General features: G+C 36.8%; 1 protein-coding gene across 1 annotated transcript; it reads left to right on the plus strand.

Moving 5' to 3' along the window:
* Window positions 1-11,335: 11,335 nt before the first annotated feature.
* On the plus strand, window positions 11,336-11,527 carry LOC123390524 (thymosin beta-10-like). The gene has a single exon (XM_045074629.1). The coding sequence runs from the start codon at window positions 11,348-11,350 to the stop codon at window positions 11,459-11,461; it is 114 nt and encodes a 37-aa protein (XP_044930564.1). The 5' UTR covers window positions 11,336-11,347; the 3' UTR covers window positions 11,462-11,527.
* The last annotated feature ends 8,230 nt before the right edge of the window (window positions 11,528-19,757 follow it).

Raw genomic sequence — 19,757 nt, forward strand, 5'->3', positions numbered from 1 at the left:
TTTTTGATCTTTGCATCATTTTTTTTTTTTTTATTGTGATTCAGGGCATGATTTGACAGCTCTTTCAGAATTCAGCATTCTTACCTAGTGGCAACAGAGCAGGTCTTCATATTTGCCAAGGTCTCTCTTGAAAGCACTTGCTTTGCATTTGTAAAGGATTTGACAAAGGGGACAGGCTTAAAGATTAAAATACTTTTGAATAAAGTTTGACAACTGCCAATCTCCACAATACCAAAATATTTTGTCACAAGATGTGTAGCTTGTTTCAGAAAGTTGGAGTGTTCCTTATTTCTGAAATCACTAAAATATGACACAGATCAGCACTTTCTCACATTTGCCCTGAACTGTGAACTCTTCCCACCTCTAACAACACACACTCTTTCCACCTCCTACAAGAGACACACACATGGTTTCCCCCACAGCCCAAATTCTTAGATTAGGATACAAAACAAATGAGAAATATTTACCCGTTTCTTTATACTAGGGATGTTTGAAATAATAATTATTTATTATTATAAATAATAATAATAATAAGACTGAAGTTTTTCCCAGATCCTAGTTCATTTTCTTTAAAATTATAATGTCATCTTCAGACACTCAAAAGGAAAGTTCTTCTCCCCCAAGCACCTCTTATGGGTATTTTGTAGTTCCTTAGAGTATAGATTCCTAGTTAGCTTTTTTTCTTTTCTTTTGCTGTCAAGTCTTCTCCTTTGCATTCAGAAATATTTCTTGAGCAGATAATATGCATTCTCTGCAGCTTCTGAGATGAGTAGACTGTAGCCCTACCCTATTCTACAAAACAGATTTTCGATTATATTACTAAGAAATTAATAGCTAAAATCCTAATACTAGTGCCTATTTTGCTTATCTGAGAATTATAAAACCTTGTTCTAAAGAAGAATATCAATATTATCTTACATTTTTTTAAGCCCATGCCTTTTCTGGGGGGTAAGTGAGTCTTCGGATTTAAACTTTAATTTTCACAAGTCTACCAGGGATTGGGCTAGCCACTTGAAAGATGATGTAGCTGAGCTCCAAGAAAGAATGTCTTGCCTTTTTTTATATACACCTAGACACTGCTAGAATCCAAAAAATGATTCAGATGTCTTTCAGTCCTGTGCTTCTACCACTAGGCTACAGGCATTGTGCGCAGGCTGAAGATGGATGTTTGTGCATTAAAACAATGGAACTACTCTCTGGCAACTCGTGCCACAGACCAAACATTGCTAATTAAGATGTTGTCATTTTACCTAGGGGAAAAGCTTTGGCCACAGTCCAACATGCCCATAAATAAGAAAGACTACTAGAAATATGAGAAAGAATAGTTTCAAGCAAAAGTATCCTTCCACGATTAAGAACATAATTCAACATACTACCCAAACTGATTTATGGATGCACTGTACCAGGCTAGTTTGTAATTCAGCCCTTTGTGCAGTGTACCTTCTGCTGGCCAAATTTGAAACTACATTTTTAAAGCTGGAAATTGAGCTCATTTATTCAAAGAATATCCCATTTTTTTTTCTTCCAAAATGTATCATGGTTTTTTTTGTAATGAAGAATTACTACAATTTTTGCTTACACATATATACCCTTTTCTTTCTCAATGCCATCCCCTAACACAAAAGGGCATGCCCAGCCCCCATCAATACCTGATTCCATCTTTCATTTTTGGTGAAACATATGTTATATTGTGCTCCTTCAGGAAAAGATAAAAGAAAACTTTTCAATACGAAATCCAAATGAACTCCCTTAGTTTCACTGCAGAAACGGCACTCCACACCTTCCCGCTTCAGGCACATTTCCTGTCCTTAGCTTCTTTCAACCGTCCACTTTTCCTTTATGTCCTGTTGTGTTGCACATCAACAACAAGAAGCATGAATTTATTTCACTATTTAATCAGACAATTCTATCCTGAAAAACATTAATATATAAAAGTGACCCACTATGCAATTTTTTTTTTCTAAAGAAACATCCACATCGTGTTTTAAAATTACAGAGTGTAATGAGCTGACTGGTCAATCTCTGTATTCAGGGCATTAAAAGAAACATCTATGTCTTTTTTTTTTTTTTTTTTTTTTTTTTTTTTTTTTTATGAGCACAATCCCATGGATACCATAATGTTGAAGAGGATTCCCAGGAAATCTGCAGCTAAAGAAAAAAGAGTGCTGAATTACTTCAAACTAGGAGTCCTGACCTTGTGCTTTTGAAATCTCCATAGCAATCCAGGTTCACAGTCCTAAATCAGATGAGTTTGACGGTCTTTGCTCTGTTCCATATGGAGGGCAGAGAATCTCGTCTGTCATAATGTTGGAGCAACTAGAAATTCCCTTCAAAAGGACGCCAGTGCCTTCTCCACAGCCACTGCCAGTTAACTATGCATGCCTAATTACTCCGCCACTGATTAGCAGCAAGAAAATCCCTGTCTGGACTGTGGAGGTGTTTCTAATGGCAACAGTCACAAAGCAGTGGCTGCTTTGGTAAAGCGAGCTGCAATATTATCAGGCTGAGGACAGGCTCTGCCAGTAGGAGCAATATACCTCTGACAGTAAAGATGTCCAGCCCCAACAACCTCCTTTTCTTATCCTCTGATAGGTTGACATAATCCTCCAAACCTTTAGGAAGGTCTCAGCTGTCCCATATAGGCATGTTTCCCTCTTGACCTTAGAAGGGAAGGCTGAAATGCAGTACCTAGACATCTGTGCCTGATCCTTGGGTTGGAGTGTCAAGCCCCTCAGCTTCACTGCCTCCCCCTCTTCCTTTTCTGCAGGCAAGTGAGTGAAGTAAGAAAGCCTTCACTTTTATTAGTACCTCTCTATTTGGCTTTTAAAAAATATGATTCTTTTTATGATGCATGGTACTTATTCACTTTAGTTTGTCTCCTGTAAAATGATAAAATACATTAACTTGCTCTATTCCCTTTGTTGTTTGAGCAATAACATTCCTTAGATTTCATGTGGCAGTTCCTAGGCATTTATGATAGGGAAGAAAAATATTAACCATAATGAATAGAGATATAAATCACTGTGGCTATGGCATCTTGATATTTGTTTTCCTTAAACTCAAATCCACAAGTTTTCCAGAAACTGAGGACTTACAGCTCTGGAGCCATGAGTCAACTTTGCTCCCACTGAGTTGGGAAAAGGATTAAAGATGTGAGAGACAGACTGGAACTGTTTTTAGAGTCTTGGTCTCTGTAGAAGAATTGAAAACTATTTACACCTGTTCCTAAACCTGCAGGCTGCCATTGTCCCTGCTTTGGGACAATCTGCCTAAAGATTTTGGAAGTTTCCATGGTAATTCAGAATGAAATATCTTCTCTAACTTCCAGGAGTTGATGGCAGAAACATTGTGGAATTATAACCTTGGTTAGGGAATGAGGAACAAGACAAGACTTTAGCCTAAGCATCTGTAGAGTTAATATCCCTCTGTTTTCTTTTAGTCTCCTAGTGAAATGATGTATAGAAGGAAAACAAGAACTGTGTATTTATTGAAAGATGGTTAAATAAATACAGGGTTAAAATGGGAGACACCTCAAAGAGAGTGAAGAAGAGATCCAAAGATGCTGTGTTGAGTTTTTTAATTTGTTTTTTTTTTGTTTTTAAGGGTGAACACTATCCTATTATAATACTTCTCCTTAGAAAGATGATCATTAGTCCATGTTTTTGATTATTGTTATCCTAGCATCTTTGGGTTCATGAGAGGAGATATTTCACTGGAAAGGAATTTTTTTGAAAGAGTTGTGAGAAAAGTAGCTATTCAAAAGCTTGGAAGTGCACAAATCAATCCCAGAAGGACACTTTAATCTTTGCCAAAAAGGGAGGTAAAATAATCTCCCAGGTGGCATTTTCTGAGTTTTCATAGCTCTGAAATTCCTACAGGGGCCGAAGAGATCTTTGTTTTATTGCAGACAGATGGACTGGGAATGGCCAACAAAATCCATTAAAATCAATAGTTAGCAGAGGCTGAGATGCCTTTGGCAGTGTAAGTATTCTGCCAACAAAGGCAGCTAGAATAAGCCTTGCTCACCAAACCTTTTGCTGTAAGACAACTTGCTAGCTAAATTCGAAGGCAGAGTGGGGGAGAAAGTCAGTTTAGATGTTTATGGGAAGCTGGAAAAAAAGTACAATAGTTTTCCTCATAATACTTAGTTAATCTAAATGTATTTTAAAGCACAGACTAAAAGTTGCCACTCCGGTGAGGGATGCTGACCCCCCAGGCGGCTGCCCATGCGCTGAGGCAGGAAGGATAGGGGGAATCTCTGTACCTTCTCTGCAATTTTGCTGTGAACCTAAATTTGTTTTTAAAAATAAAGCCTACAGAAAGAAATCAAAAGAAATGGGAGGGAGGGGAAAAGGAAGACAGAGGCTGTTTCTAACGAACACATGGAAAGGTAAATGGGTTAATTCAAACGTCCAGAACATGGTTAATGTTGGGGTTTTTTGTTTTTGTTTTCCAATTTTACTACTGAATACCTCTCTTCATTCCTAAAAGGCAGGTGCATGATCTATTCACCATTTTAAAGGTTCATGAATAAAATCCTGAATTGGGAATATATGCATACTGAACTTAATATAGAGTGAGGAAGCCAAAAGACTGACACTTAAGAAAAGATTAACATGTTATTTGTGAACACTCAGTAAATGATAACAATATACTGAGTATATGTTTAGCAAGAAAATTGACCTATTAACCTGGCCCCCAGAATACATGGGAGGCAGGATTATCCCGGCTCCTCTAAGGATGTGCCACAAAAATATTTACAACAAAGATAAAATGGACAAAAAAGAATTCAGGGGATGAGAACAATTAGACTTTATCCATGTAAGTGCTGTTTACTTGGTTAATATCCTTAATTGTTCTGACAATGGGGTTTATATGGAAAGAGTTCCATAAATTAGAATTCAAATTTAGACAAACCACAGAGTGAAATGGCGATATTCAAAATAAATTTTAAAATATGATTTATTAATGATAAATCAGTTTTCTTGTATTACTAATGTTTTATATTGTATTCTATTGTTTATGTATCAAATAAATTACAAAATACGGTTCTAGTCAAATGTATTGTCGAGAATTATTTCTAAAAGTTAAAATCTGAGTACATAAAAATAAATTTTTTTAAATCTCTGTGTTTATTTCCAAACACCAAAAAGATAACAAGCAAAATGGTTCCTTTATAACATACTAAAGTAATTTGAACAGTTTCTTAGCTCTACCTATATTTTTATGAAAAATCTATTTTTTTTCAGAAGTCTTATTTTTATTCTTTATCATAAAATTGTCTGTAATTTCTTTCAGAATTTGTCTTATGGATAATAAATGTGCATGATTTTCTATAGCCCATTTTTGTATTGAGAAAATGATCTTTCAGGTTCTAGGGTAACTAGTAAATTCAGATAATATTCTGGTGAATGGAGAATATTCTAAATTTTACTAGTATATATATATATATACATTCATATATATACATACACATATATATATAGAAACATGTGACTCACTCAAAATATTTTCACAGCTGCCTTTTTCATCTATCATATTAATATATGTTAGTATTTCACTCAAATATGTTTATAGATACTGCTTTATTTACAGAAATTTTTATACAAATTGCTTCTACTTATGCTTTAAAAAATAGATTTCATGAATTTTAGAAGTTTCAAAGTTATAGGCTTTTAGACAAAAAATTAATTTCTCCAATTAATAAAAGCAGCTCAAACTTAAAAGTTTTGTCTCTAGGTTAAGATAGCCCAGAGAATATTCACAGAACTTCAATATTAAATCTTATATGCCATAAATGTTCTTAGTTTAATTTTTTAGCTACCCACTTGCTTCATAGGGATACCTCAGTGACTTCCTGTCTGTATGCTTTTTTTTCCCTCAATATCTGCAATTTACTAAAATCTTGAAAATCTGAAGTTTCTACACTCTATTATGTGGTTGTATTGATTAAAAATTTCAAACTTATCTTGAACAATATCTTGAACAAATACCGAAAGATCTTCCTCTAAGAGATCAGGAACAATACAAAGATGTCCACTCTCACTACTTCTATTTAAAAACAGTACTGGAAATCCTAGCTAGAACTATCAAACAATAAAAAGAAATAAAAGGCATTCAAATTAGTAAGGAAGAAATAAAACTTTCACTATATGCAGACATGATACTACGTATAGAATATCCTAAGGACTCCACCAAAAAACTATTAGAATAAATAAATTCAGTTAAGTCACAATATTCAAAATTAATACACAGAAATCTGCTGCATTTCTACACACTAATAATGAAGTAGCAAAAAGAGAAATTAAGAAAACAATCCCAAGGGTGCCTGGGTGGCTCAGTCAGTTAAGTGTCTGCTTCAGCTCTGGTCATGGTCCTGCCGTCCTGGGATCAAACCCCACCTTGGGCTCCCTGCTCAGTGGGAGTCTTCTCTGCCCCACCCCCCAAGGCTCATGTTCTCTCTCACTCTCTTGCTCTCTCTCTCATAAATAAATAAAAACCTAAAAAAAAAATCCCATTTACAATTACACTAAAAAGAATCAAATAACTAGAAATAAACATAACCAAAGAGGTGAAAAGACTTGTACTCCAAAAACAATAAAACCCAGATGAAAGAAACTGAAGATGACACAAATGGCAGTATATTCCATGTTCATGGACTGTAAGAACCAATGTTGTTAAAATGTCCATACAACTCAAAGCACTCTATAGATTTTAATGCACTCCTTACCAAAGACCAATAATATTTTTCACAGAACTAGAACAAATTATACCAAAATTTGTATGGAACCACAAAAAACCCTCAATAGCCAAAGCAATCTGAGAAAGAACAAAGCTGAGATATCACAAGCCCAGATACCCAAGATATACCATAAACCTTTAGTAATCAAATGAGTATAGTACTGGCACAAAAACTGACACACAGATTACTGGAACAGAATAGAGAGCCCAGAAATTCACACATATATATGGTCAATTAATATATGACAAAGGAGGTGAGAATATACAATGGGGAAAAAACAGTCTCTTCAAGAAATGATGCTTGGGAAACTATACAGCTACCTGGAAAAGAATGAAACCAGACCATTTTCTTATGCCATACACAAAACAAACTCAAAATGGATTAAAGACTTAAATGTGGGACCAGAAAACAAAATTCCAAGAAGAAAACATGGGCAGTGATTTCTCTGACATTGGCCGAAGGAAAATTATTCTAGATACATCTCCTCAGCCAAAGAAACAAAAGCACAATTCAACTACTGGAACTATATCAAAACAAAAAGCTTTTGAACAGCAAAGGAAAGAATCAGCAAAACAAAAAGGTAACCTACTGAATGGGAGAAGATATTTTCAAATGATGTATCTGGTAAGCAGTTAATATCCAAAATATATAAAGAACCTATATAACTCAATACACACACACACACACAAAAATTAAAAAATGGGCAGAGGACATGAATAGACATTTTTTTTCCCAAGACAACATAAAAATGACCAAACAGACACGTGAAAAGATGCTCAGCATCACTAAACATCAGGGAAATGCAAATAAACCTATAATGAGATATCACCTCATACCTGTCAGAATGGCTGAAATCAAAAACAAAAGAAATAATAAGTGTGGTGGAGGATGTGGAAAAAAAAAAAGGAGCCCTTATGCAGGTGGGAATGTGAACTGGTGCAGTCACTGTGGAGAACAGTATAGAGCTTCCTCAAAAAATTAAAAATGGAATTATCATATGATCCAGTAATTCCACTACTGGGTATTTACCTAACAAAAATGAAAACACCAAGTTGAAAGACATATGAACACTTATGTTTAATGCAGGATCATTTACAACAGCCATGATACAGAAGCAACCCAAGTATCCATCCGTAGATGAATGGATAAATAACATGTGATGTACATACACACAAGATTATGCAGCTATAAAAAAGAATGTTACTGCCATTTGCAAAAATAGGGGTGTGGCTAAAGGGTACAATGCTAATTGAAATAAGTCAGAAAAAAATAACCACTATATGACTTCACTCATATGTGTAATTTAAGAAACAAATGAACAAAGAAAGAGACAGAAAAAGAAGCCAACTGGTGGTTGCGAAGATGGGAGGTATGGGATGGGAGGTTGGGTGAAATTAAGAGGATTAAGAGAACATTTATTAAGATGAGCACTGAGTAATTACATTTCAACAAAAAAGTAAATAACAAAACTGAGGAAAAAAAATTTCCAACATATCTTGTAACAATATTATATTATAATTGAGTAACTCCATTTCAAAAAATATTCAGTACCACTGAGGGGTACTTTATTTGATTTCTAAAAGTAGTTATTAAAAGCTAAGACATTTCTAAATTCTGGTCGATGAGGGGTGGCAATAAGAAAAAGGGTGGATTGCCATGTTTAAGCAAATTTCGTATTCAACCTTACCTTCATCACAGACACACACACAAACACACACAAAATCATTAATTTATTAACTATTACTTATCTATCTATGTAAACGTTGACAATGGCAACTTCTCTTTATGTTATAGGATGCTGTGGCTTGCTTGGAATAAATTATGAAGGATGTCTTTACCACAACTAAATCCAAATTTCTGTCAATTATGTAAGTTTATTAACTTAGTAAAATTAGTGTTTTTACCATAACATATACTTTATCAAATTTATATTTTTACTATTTTTTTTAAAGATTTTATTTATTTATTTGACAGAGAGAAATTACAAGTACACTGAGAGGCAGGCAGAGAGAGAGAGAAGGAAGCAGGCTCCCTGCTGAGCAGAGAGCCTGATGCAGGACTCGATCCCAGGACCCTGAGATCATGACCTGAGCCGAAGGCAGCGGCTTAACCCACTGAGCCACCCAGGTGCCCCTATATTTTTACTATTAATACAAAATCAATGAAATATGCCTTCAACATTAAGCTTTTCAACTCCATTTGTAATAGAATGCTAATGTCAGGTGTTTTACCTTGAACAGTATGACAACTCAATAGTTTTGTTTTTTTTTTAACTCAATAGTTTTAATAAATTGAATAAAAAATCTATCCATTCTTGGTATTACTATCACTGATTTTCTCTTTATGCATGTGATGCTAATGATATTAAACAGGCGTAATTTTACTGTTTTTATATTCTTTCACTAATGAAGCCAACACTTTAACAGCTATAATTGCACAAGAAAACCGAAAACAAGAGAAACTGAGAAGAACAAGTATTTGATCTCGATGAAAGACCATGTTTAACGAATGATTTTTTTTAAAAGAGCCTTCCATAGTGACACAAGTTCAATCTGACTGTTTAGACAGACAGAGAGTGCTGGGCCAGGGAGGGGCAGAGGGGGAAAGAGAAAGGGACTTCCTGCTGAGCATGGAGCCTGAGTCCCCTGATCTCAGGATCCACAGATCATGACCCCAGCCAAAACCAAGAGTCTGAGGTTTAAATGATTATGCCACCTATGAGCCCCAAATCTATTTTTAGTGGGGTTTTTTGCTTGTTTTGTTTTAATGTAGCTGCTGAGGTCTTCCTTTTTATGTGTTCAGTTATTTCACTACATCCTCTACGGTAGATACTAAATGTCAACAGACATTTTAAGGCATTTATACAGTTACATAAACTTTTTTTGAAAAATGAAGTACAATACACATCCTTTAATTAAAGACGCATCTTTAAAAAGTCACTGCTGTTGAAAGGATTTACCGAAACATTGAAAAATACATTACTGATCAATAATGCATTTGTATTTTTACATCTTGTAATGACAAAACCAGTTAACAAGTACATTCGACTATTCTCGAGACACAAACTCCAGCACAATTGCTCAAACCCTATTTTCCAATGTATTTAATGCAAAGGTCCCCTCTCATTTCCTGATTCCTCTTATCATCGCTCAGGAAACCAACTTTCTGCTTGCATCTAAAGTTGCAGAGCACAGTCTAAGGCAAAGTTGGCTGCTAATCTTGGCTTACTGAAATGCAACTTTTATTAAGAATACAATTGGGCTCACCATCTAAGATTCTGATATTAATTCCAACGTGTGTGCTCTTTCCCCAAACCAAACATACGACGGCTTCTATAACGACCCTCCCACTAGGCCAGATCTTGAAGGAGGGGACCAAGCAGGGGTGGGTGTGGAGAGCGTCCAGTGAATGGCGCCTACTTGACGTCATCCGGGCGCGACCAGAGGCTCTAGCGCGACTGGGGGGCAGGAGTGCAACTCAGAACAAACCACAAGAGCGATGGCCGAATAAGATGGATGAAAGAACCAACCAAAAGAGAGTAAGCACAGCGTCAAGTGGGAAAAGCCAGCCCCCAGCTCTAGAGGGTCTTCTGGGAGAAAGTGGTTTGAATCCTATTTGACTCCCTTTTTTTTTTTTTTTTTTTGAAGATTTTATTTATTTGACAGAGAGATCACAAGTAGGCAGAGAGGCAGGCAGAGAGAGAGAGGAGGAAGCAGGCTCCCTGCTGAGTAGAGAGCCCGACATGGGGCTCCATACCAGGACCCTGAGATCATGACCTGAGCCCAAGGCAGAGGCTTTAACCCACTGAGCCACCCAGGCGCCCCTTTGACTCCCATTTTATTTTTTTTTCTAAAGATTTTATTTATTTATTTATTTGTCAGAGAGAGAGCGAGCGAGAGCGAGCACAGGCAGACAGAGTGGCAGGCAGAGTCAGAGGGAGAAGCAGGCTCCCTGGGGAGCAAGGAGCCCGATGTGGGACTCGATCCCCGGACGCTGGGATCATGACCTGAGCTGAAGGCAGCTGCTCAACCAACTGAGCCACCCAGGCGTCCCCTGACTCCCATTTTAAAATGAAAAAAATCAGGTGTAAATGCTAAGCTGGATTGGAAACTGGACAACAGACATGAGGTGGAATTGTTTCGGGCAAACTGTAAAGTCCCTCCAGCTTATTTATATAGAATCGTGGCTATACAGATCACGACTGAGAGTCACTCTGGGAAAGGATGTCCTTCATAACTCATCACTTATTAATTCCTTCTACTTACTTAAATCCAATGTATGCACAGATGTATAAATACAGATGCAGTATTTTTATAGGAAAGAAACAAACAGGTCTCTTGCTGCAGCCATGCGAGTGGGAGCACCAGGCGCTGGCTCGGGGCGGAACTCCAGGGATCGCTTGAAGAAAATGGCAGAAAACTTCAGCTCGGGTCATGATCCCAGGGTCCTGGGCTCGAGCCCCACATCCGGCTCTCTGCTTAGCAGGGAGCCTGCTTCTTTCTCTCTCTCTGCCTGCCTCTCTGCCTACTTGTGATCTCTGTCTGTCAAATAAGTAAACAAAATTTAAAAAAGAAAGAAAGAAAGAAAGTGGCAGACAAGTCGGACATGGGGGAAATCGCCGGCTTTGATAAGGCCAAGCTGAAGAAAACGGAGACGCGGGAGAACACCCTGCCGACCAAAGAGACCATTGAGCAGGAGAAGCGGCGTGAAATTTCCTAAGAACCCGGAGGATTCCCCGCCCGCTTCATCTTCGAGACACCCCCGTCGTGATGTGGAGGAAGAAGAGCCCCCTGCAAGATGGACACGAGGACAAGCTGCACTGTGAACCCAGGCACCCTGTGCCGACGCCACCGGCCTGCGGGTCTTTGAGGAGACCCCCCCCCCCAATCGGGCTGCCAAATTCTCCGGTTTGCCCTGGGATATTATAGCAAATTATTTGTATGTTTCATGAAAATAAAACACACCTTGTGGCAAAAAAAAAAAAAAAAAAAAAAAAAAAAAAAAAAAAAAAAAAAGAAACAAACAAACAAACAAAAATTGCCGTGTAAAAGTATGTATGGAGAGCAAGAGAGAAACTGGGAAAACCAATAATAGGTTAAAGGAGCCTGCCAAGAAGGCAGAGTATGGATTACTGTATCAAAAATAGTTTACCGTTCCAAAGTACACCCAAGCCCCTTGAATACTTCCAAACTACTTATAGTTATAACTAAGTGATTTGCTTAACACATTTATTAGTATTAACCTAAATCCATCTTAAATTTTACATATCTCTTTCATAGGTAAGTTATTATCAGTGATTCTTGGGAATGTGAATTAGTTGAAGCTGATTGTGTTGCCTCAGATCTACCATACCTCACCTGCTGAGTGAGGACCTGAGATGATTTTTGAATTAAGTAGTAGGCAGTAAAATAATACTTTAAATTTGGGTTTCTTTTAAAGATATAATTTACTTGAGAGGAAGAGTGTGCGAGTGAGAGCACGAGCAGGGGGAGAGGCAGAGGGAGAGAGAGAAGCAGACTCCGGCTGAGCTGGGAGCCAGATGGAAGAGGACTCCATCCCAGGATCTGAGACCAGGACCTGAGCCAAAGGCAGAGGCTTACCCAGCTGAGACACCCAGGTGCCCCTTAAATTGGGGCTTGTATTTACTGTACCAGAATGAACGGGGGGCTTGGGAAATTTTGTTTTTGTTTTCTTTTAAAGGATAATTATCTATTTTAAGATTTACTGGGGACTGGCAGTAAAGGTGTGCTATAATTCCTATGACTACTGAAAAAAAAATAGAATTTGACAATCTGATTAATCCAATTTGTGGGCCTGAATCTTTTAAAAGAGCTGCTTGGTGAATAATCAAGGAAATTGTCACACTGAAATATTTCTAGTACACTATTAAAAAATTGTTATATTCTTATATCAAGTAAGATCAATAGCTGGTCTCTCCCACTTGTTTATGGCCTTATTTGGCCGTTATATTACGGGCACCCCCCCCATGCACACATACACATATACACACACACATACCCACACCCCTAATATATGATATATACAATGCATGTAAGTATTTGTTATGTCAATATCACATAATATATTCTGAAAGCACTGTCCAAAAACCAATATTTCACCTCATGTGGCAACTTTGGAGATTTTAATTCCTTGACTGGACAAGTATACTAACTTGATAATGTAGAAATGATCTAAATGATACATCATGACTGAACTGGAGATATATTTATAGTTCTTATACGGTCTGCAGTCATCAGAGTCTCTCTCCATTTCAATTTCCTAAAGGCAAAAAAAAAAAAAAATTATATCTTTGGGAAACAGGGCCAGAAGTTAAAACGAAATGTGTTTATTTGTGTCTTTTCTCAAAACTTAGCTGAAAACAACAGATTTCTCTCAAACTGTTTAAAACGATCACCATTCTGCTGCCTCTTTCCCAGTAGTTGTATTTTTCATCCTCCCACCCCAAAAATGCACGCGTGGAAATATACAATTATGTGGACCTCTTCATTCTTAACAAGTTTCTTCTCTCTTTAATAGTTTTTGATCATGTTCATCCCAAGCCCATGTATCAATTTTTCCCTAACCAAGAAAGGTATTCTCTTATGCCATCCTCTACGTGCCCTGCATAAATATTCCCACAAAGAAAGTGACCTGTTAATTATGAGTGATTGCTTTTCCCATCCCAGGGTGACTGAAGAATAATTTCAACTAAGTATTCATAGTCAGGGATCATCAAGTGATTGCTCTCCAGATTAATCTCCCCGGGCCCAAGTGCTGCCTGGTTGTAGCCTGAACATGGCATTGCATTATATCTGTGCTATTCAGCCCAAATAAGAAGACCTTATTTGCTAAACCATTTTAATTCCTTCTGCACAATTTAATTATGCTTCAGTGCAAAACCACCTGTGACCTTGGGTTTAGTAATGAAATCCACTCCCTAGTCAACACTACAGAGAGTAGTCTGTTGATAAAGATGGTGCAAAATAAGAATCTTAAACATTGCTCATAACTGGAGAAACAATCTTTTTGACTTGTTCTCTTTTAGTTTGCTCACAGGCATTTGGCTGTTTTTAAAGGAGAGTTTGTATAAGAAGTACCTTCACTGGAAGATTTGAATGAAATTCAAAATGACTTATAGCTGTTTCAGTGAGAAAACAGGGAAATGTCAGTTGTTTTTTTGTTTGTTTTTTTTTTTTTTTTTTTCCTGGACTCTCTGAACCATGGGGCATTTAAAAAAAAATAGTCTTTAATTTCTGTCCCTGAGAACTAAAATACAAACATATAATGAGTAAATAAATGCTACTTTTGTATAATTCTGGGTCATTTGATAGTCAATTATTAATTAAAGGTGCTACTTAGTTTATAATGATGCTTTCAGAACCCACTTGATTTGGCAAGTTCTGCTTGATGAAGGTATGGAATACTGATTAGAAAAAGTCATGGGGGGTGGCACCTGGGTGGCTCAGTCAGTTAACCGTCTGCCCTCTGCTCAGGTCATGATCTCAGGTGAGGTTCAGCCTCACATCAGGCTCCCTACACAGAAGAGAGTCTGTCTCTCCCTTTCCTTCTGCCCCTCCCCCACCTCACCACACTCATCCTCTCTCTCTTGCTCCCTCTCTAGCTCTCTCAAATAAATAAATAAAATCTTTTAAAAAGAAATAGGCACTGGGAATTTTTAGGTTCTTAAACATATACATTTTAATAGATCACCTTTGGATTGGCCATTATGGTTCATGTTAACATCTTTTATATGTCCTATTCCCCAGCTTTTCTTCTCTGGGCCTTGTGATTTTTCCTCCAAATAATGTTCCCTTCCACACAATCCATTTACTATTCTAGCCACTAGCATGAACACCACATGGTCTTACCTGTAAGATGCATGCTAGTCCATTTTGCTGATTTTTAAGATTAAGCACATTTATTTTGTCATATTTTAATGTCTTTGATAACTGGCTATCTTACAGTCAGTAGCATCTATCATTGCTTTTGGCCAGGTGGCGTTACAGTGTAACTGTCAGGACTGTGTTTGGATAAACATGGTCATAGCTATTCATGTGATCCTTTCTTTTACATCCAAATTAGAATAATGAAACATTTTTTAATTGAGCTGTAATTAATAGACAACATTATGTAAGTTTCAGTGTATAACATAATAATTCAATACATGTAAATATTATAAAGTGGGGCATCTGGGTGGCTAAGTTTGTTAAGTGTCTGCTTTCAGCTTAGATCATGATTCTAGGGTCCTGGGATCAAGCCCCATGTCGGGCCCTCTGCTAAGTGGGAGCCTGCTTCTCCCTCTCCTTCTGCCACTCCCCCTGCTTGTTCTCTTTGTCTATTTCTCTCTGTCTCTCTCTCTCTGTCAAATAAATAAATTATTAAAAATAAAATAAAATAAAATGATCACTATAAGAAGGCTCGTTAACATCCATCAACACACAGTTACAATTTTCTTTCTTGTTATGAGAAGTTTTAAGATCCTCCTCTTAGCAACCTTCAAATATAGAATACAGTAGGGGCGCCTGGGTGGCTCGGTTGGTTAAGCATTTGACCCATGATTTCAGCTTATGTCATGATCTGTGGGTTGTGAAATGGAGCCCTGAGTAGAGCCCTGCATCAGGCTCAACACTCAGCGTGGTGTCTGCTTGAGATTCCCTCTGCCCATCTCCCACTCATAACTTCTCTTTTTCTCTCTCAAATCAATAAAATCTTTTTTTTAAATTCAAATATACAATATAGTAGTATTAACTATAGTTGCCATGTTTTACATTATATCCCTAGGACTCATTTCTAACTAGAAGTTTGTACCTTTTGACCATTTCCACCCATGTTGCCTACCTCTCACCCTTCATCCCTAGCAGTTGCCAATCTGTTCTCCATATCTCTGAGTCCTTTTCTGTATTTTATTTTAAGTTTCACATATAAATGAAATCACATGGCATTTCTCTTTCTCTGTCTCATGTACTTCGCTGCATAATGCCCTCAACGTCCACCCATGTTGTTGCAAATACACGTAAATAACATTTTCTTTATCTGTTTACTCACTCACACATCCCTGGGCACTTGAGTTGTTTCCATGTCTTGGCTAGTATAAATAATGCTTCAGTAAACATGGGGATACAGATATCGTTTTGAATTAGTATCTTCATTTTCTTTGGAGAAACACCCCAGAAGTGGAATTGCTGGTCATATGGTAGTTCTATTTTTATTTTTTTTGAGGAACCTCCATACTGTTTTCCATAGTGGCTATACCATTTTACATTCCAACAGTGTATGGACGAGGGTTCCCTTTTCTCCACATCTCTGTCAATACCTATTATTTCTTGTCTTTTTTGATAGTAGCCATTCTAACAGGAGTGAGGGGGTAACTCATTATGGTTTTGATTTGCATTTCATTAAAGAGTAGTGATGTTAACATCTTTTGATGTACCTGTTGGCAATGTGTATGTCTTTTTTACATCCAAAAGGGTATAAAGGAGCTTTTTAAAAATATATAATGTTAAAAAGAGATAACAATACACAGGGTTGTAGTTTAATTATTAACATTTTACCTTTTAGGAATGCATAAAATAATAATGTGTCTTACACAAGCATAATTTAAAGATCTTGCAGGTTTGATTGCAGACCACTGCAATAAAGCAAATACCACAATAAAGCAAGTCAAATAAGTTTTTTTGTTTCCCAATGTATATAAAAGGCGTGTCATACTATACTCTAACCTATTATGTGCGCAACGGGATTATGTCTCAAAAAACAATGTACAGACGTACAGACCTTAATGAAAAATACCTTATTACTAAAAAAAATCTGAGGTTTCAGTGAATTATAATAGCTGAACACATATTACCATAACAAATACAATAATAATGCATAGGCCAAAAATACTGTAAGAATTTCTAAAATATGCACAGATACGAAGTGAACAAATACTATTACAAAAATGATCCCAATAGACTTGCTCCGTATGGGGTTGCTTCAAACCTTCAACTTGTAAAAAACAGTATCTGCAAAGCACAATGAAGTGAAGTATGCCTGTACTTAATGATATCATACACTTAATGGAATGTGCTAATTCTATTGTTTCCTCTCCATTAGGCCATCCACCCTCTATCTGACTTCCAGATTGGACCATTTTTGCATTCTCCATCAGTCCTTTCCAGTTCTTGCAATTGTTTTTCCCCACTTCCTGGTTGTACATAGAAGTATCTGTCCTATCCATGAAGGTTGTCTGTTATATTTGACTTGATACTCTATGACTGACTGTCCTGCATGACTCTTAGTTCAAGAATTATGGAATATGGGGTGCCTTGGTGACTCAGTTGGCTGGGTCTCTGCCTTCAACTTAGGTCATGATCCTGGAGTCCTGGGATCAAGCCCTGTATTAGGCTCCCTGATCCTCAGGAAGCCTGCTTCTCCCTCTCCCTCTGCTGCTCCCTCACTGCTTGAGCTCTCTCTCTGTCTCTGCCAAATAAATAAAATCTTAAAACAAACAAACAAACAAAAAAAGAATCATGGAATAAAACAAAAGAAAGGATCATAAAGTCAATTTAGTGTAACTGCCTAATTTATTATAGTCAAAGATATTGAGGCATTGAGATCATTGGAGTTTAAGTGTTAGTGGCAGGTCTGAGACTGTGTAACCATCTCTTATAAGCCAGATACAATCCCAAAATTAAATGTGGTTCTGACCTACAAGAGTTGATAGAGCTGGAATCTGATAGTATGTTCTCATTTTCTCAAAGCATGATATTTCAAATATACCAAGCCTTCAATGTCTTTGAAAGAGGTTTCATGAGCCAGCTATTGTGCCTCCCTCAGTGTCTGGCTGTATCCTAAATCCACATTGAATGCTTGTTCAGTTGAATTAAACTATCAAACTATCAAAAGTGAAAAAGTCTTTAAAATTACAGGCATGGGTGAAGTTTACAATGCCTTAAACCCTGAACAGCCTTATTTTGGTTGTCAGTCTTCTCAGGCTGTGTGCTTTTCTCTCACCCCCCACCTCCCCAAAATGAATGACAGAGAACCAAGAAGCATAACAAATGAGCTCCTCTATCCTAGCCTGAATGAAAATGCCAAGACTCTCTGTGGATGTTCACAGACACAAGATTCTCTTGATAAGAAAATTGCAACAGTGTAACTTGTTCAAGCATTACAGTCCAATCAATGCCCTTCTTGTTTAGAATAAAAATAGATAATAAAGTTTTTGAAGAATCCAGAGGAGCATCAGTAGTGACTAATTATAATAAGATGTAGAAGAATGGCAAAAAAAAAAAAAAAAAAAAAAAAAACAGTGATAATAAAAAGAAAAAAACTCTAAGAGGAAAAACACGGGCATCCCTTATGATCTGTTTAACTAGTCTTTTAAGAACATATATTCAAAGAGAAATAAGATTTTCAAACTAAGATACCAAAAAGGACAAAAGAAATTCATTTCCCCCAACCCTGCTCAATTCCAGCTGAAGGTTAACTCTGCATTAAGATTTAAGTCACGGTTTGAGTTTTACTCTCCTAAAAGTAGAAGTAAGAGCATTGTATGCAGTGATACATTTCTAAGGGGATTACCTAATTCAAAACACTAAAATTTGGCAGTAAGCATAGATCTTGTGGAGGACTAGTCTCATTTATAGGAGTCCATGGACACAGTATGATTTTAGAAGGTCTCTCCCACCAACCAGAAAAAGATGCATCCATGCTTTGAAATTTGCACAGGTGGAATAAGGAGAATTAAGCGAAAATGCAAATATACCAGACCATAATTAATATTAAGTAATAAGCCATCATTAGTATCTCAGAATGATGTCATTCATCAGATAGCTGTTCCAAGGGGATAGCTATGTGATGACACCTTTCTCCACGATATACTCAATAGATAGACTCTCTCAGAAGAGGAATAGAGTGAATGGTGGAAAGACAAAGGGAAGACATGTGAATTGGTAAGAGTAGTTTAGAGCATCAGGAGGATCTTGGACTGGCCTTTTAAGTAACAAAGCCATATGCTAGAAGACTTCTTCATCTCCATTCAGTTTTTTAAACCATGAGATAAACAAGCAAAATGAGATATGTATGATATTTGTGGGTGGGGTATGGAGCTGGAGGGAGTGATGAAGAAAGAGATCATCTCTCTTTGATGAAGAGATGATCATCTCTTTGATGAAGAGATGATCATAGAGATCATCTCTATGATGAAGAAAGAGATCATCTCTTCAGTATCTCTTATTTTAAAGGCACTAATTCCATCAAGAATCTTCACCTTCACAACCTAATTGCCTCCCCAAGGTCCTACCTCCTAATATCATCCAGTTGGGGATTAGGTGTTCAACATGAATTTTGGGAGGACGCAACATTCGGTCCACAGTAGATAGTGATTTTTACCAAGCCAAATTTAAAAGCATTAAACTGATAGACATGACCAGGATGAATTCAAATCAGGAGACACTAGAGGTAAGAATATCAGCATATTACATAGGAAACTAAAATTTTGCTCTTACCTAAGTGACCTCAATTAGCATGACAGGAGAGGATTGATGGGAAAACACAGCTTGATGTGATGACTAAATAATAATTGAAATAATGTGACTATCACTTAGCATTTGTTATTTGTCAGGCATTAAGCTCAACATTTTATACATTTTTAACATTTAAATCTCACACTTTACCAGCTATAATAAGAGTAATGTCAATAATGATATGGATCACCAAAAATTATATGATGCTTAATAAGTGACAGACATTATTCTAAACACTTCAGATAAGTCCTGAAAACAACTTTATGAAGGAGGAAATATTAATATTCCCATTTTAGAGTTTACAAAAGTGAGGTACAGAGAGGATTATATAAGTAGTTTTATCTCTATTTCATAGATGAAGAATCAGGGCTTAAACAGATGAAATGATTAACCTCAGATCAATCATTTGACAAGTGACAGCTCAATAATTTGAATCCCAGTCTAATTTCAAAGCTGTTCTTTTTCTTTTTCATGGAGAAAATAAACATTATAAAAAGTTAACAAGG

This window comes from Mustela putorius, unplaced genomic scaffold, assembly GCF_011764305.1.
Source record: "Mustela putorius furo isolate JIRA1106 unplaced genomic scaffold, ASM1176430v1.1 tig00000129_pilon_pilon_pilon, whole genome shotgun sequence".
In the NCBI taxonomy this organism is placed as follows: Eukaryota; Metazoa; Chordata; class Mammalia; order Carnivora; family Mustelidae; genus Mustela; species Mustela putorius.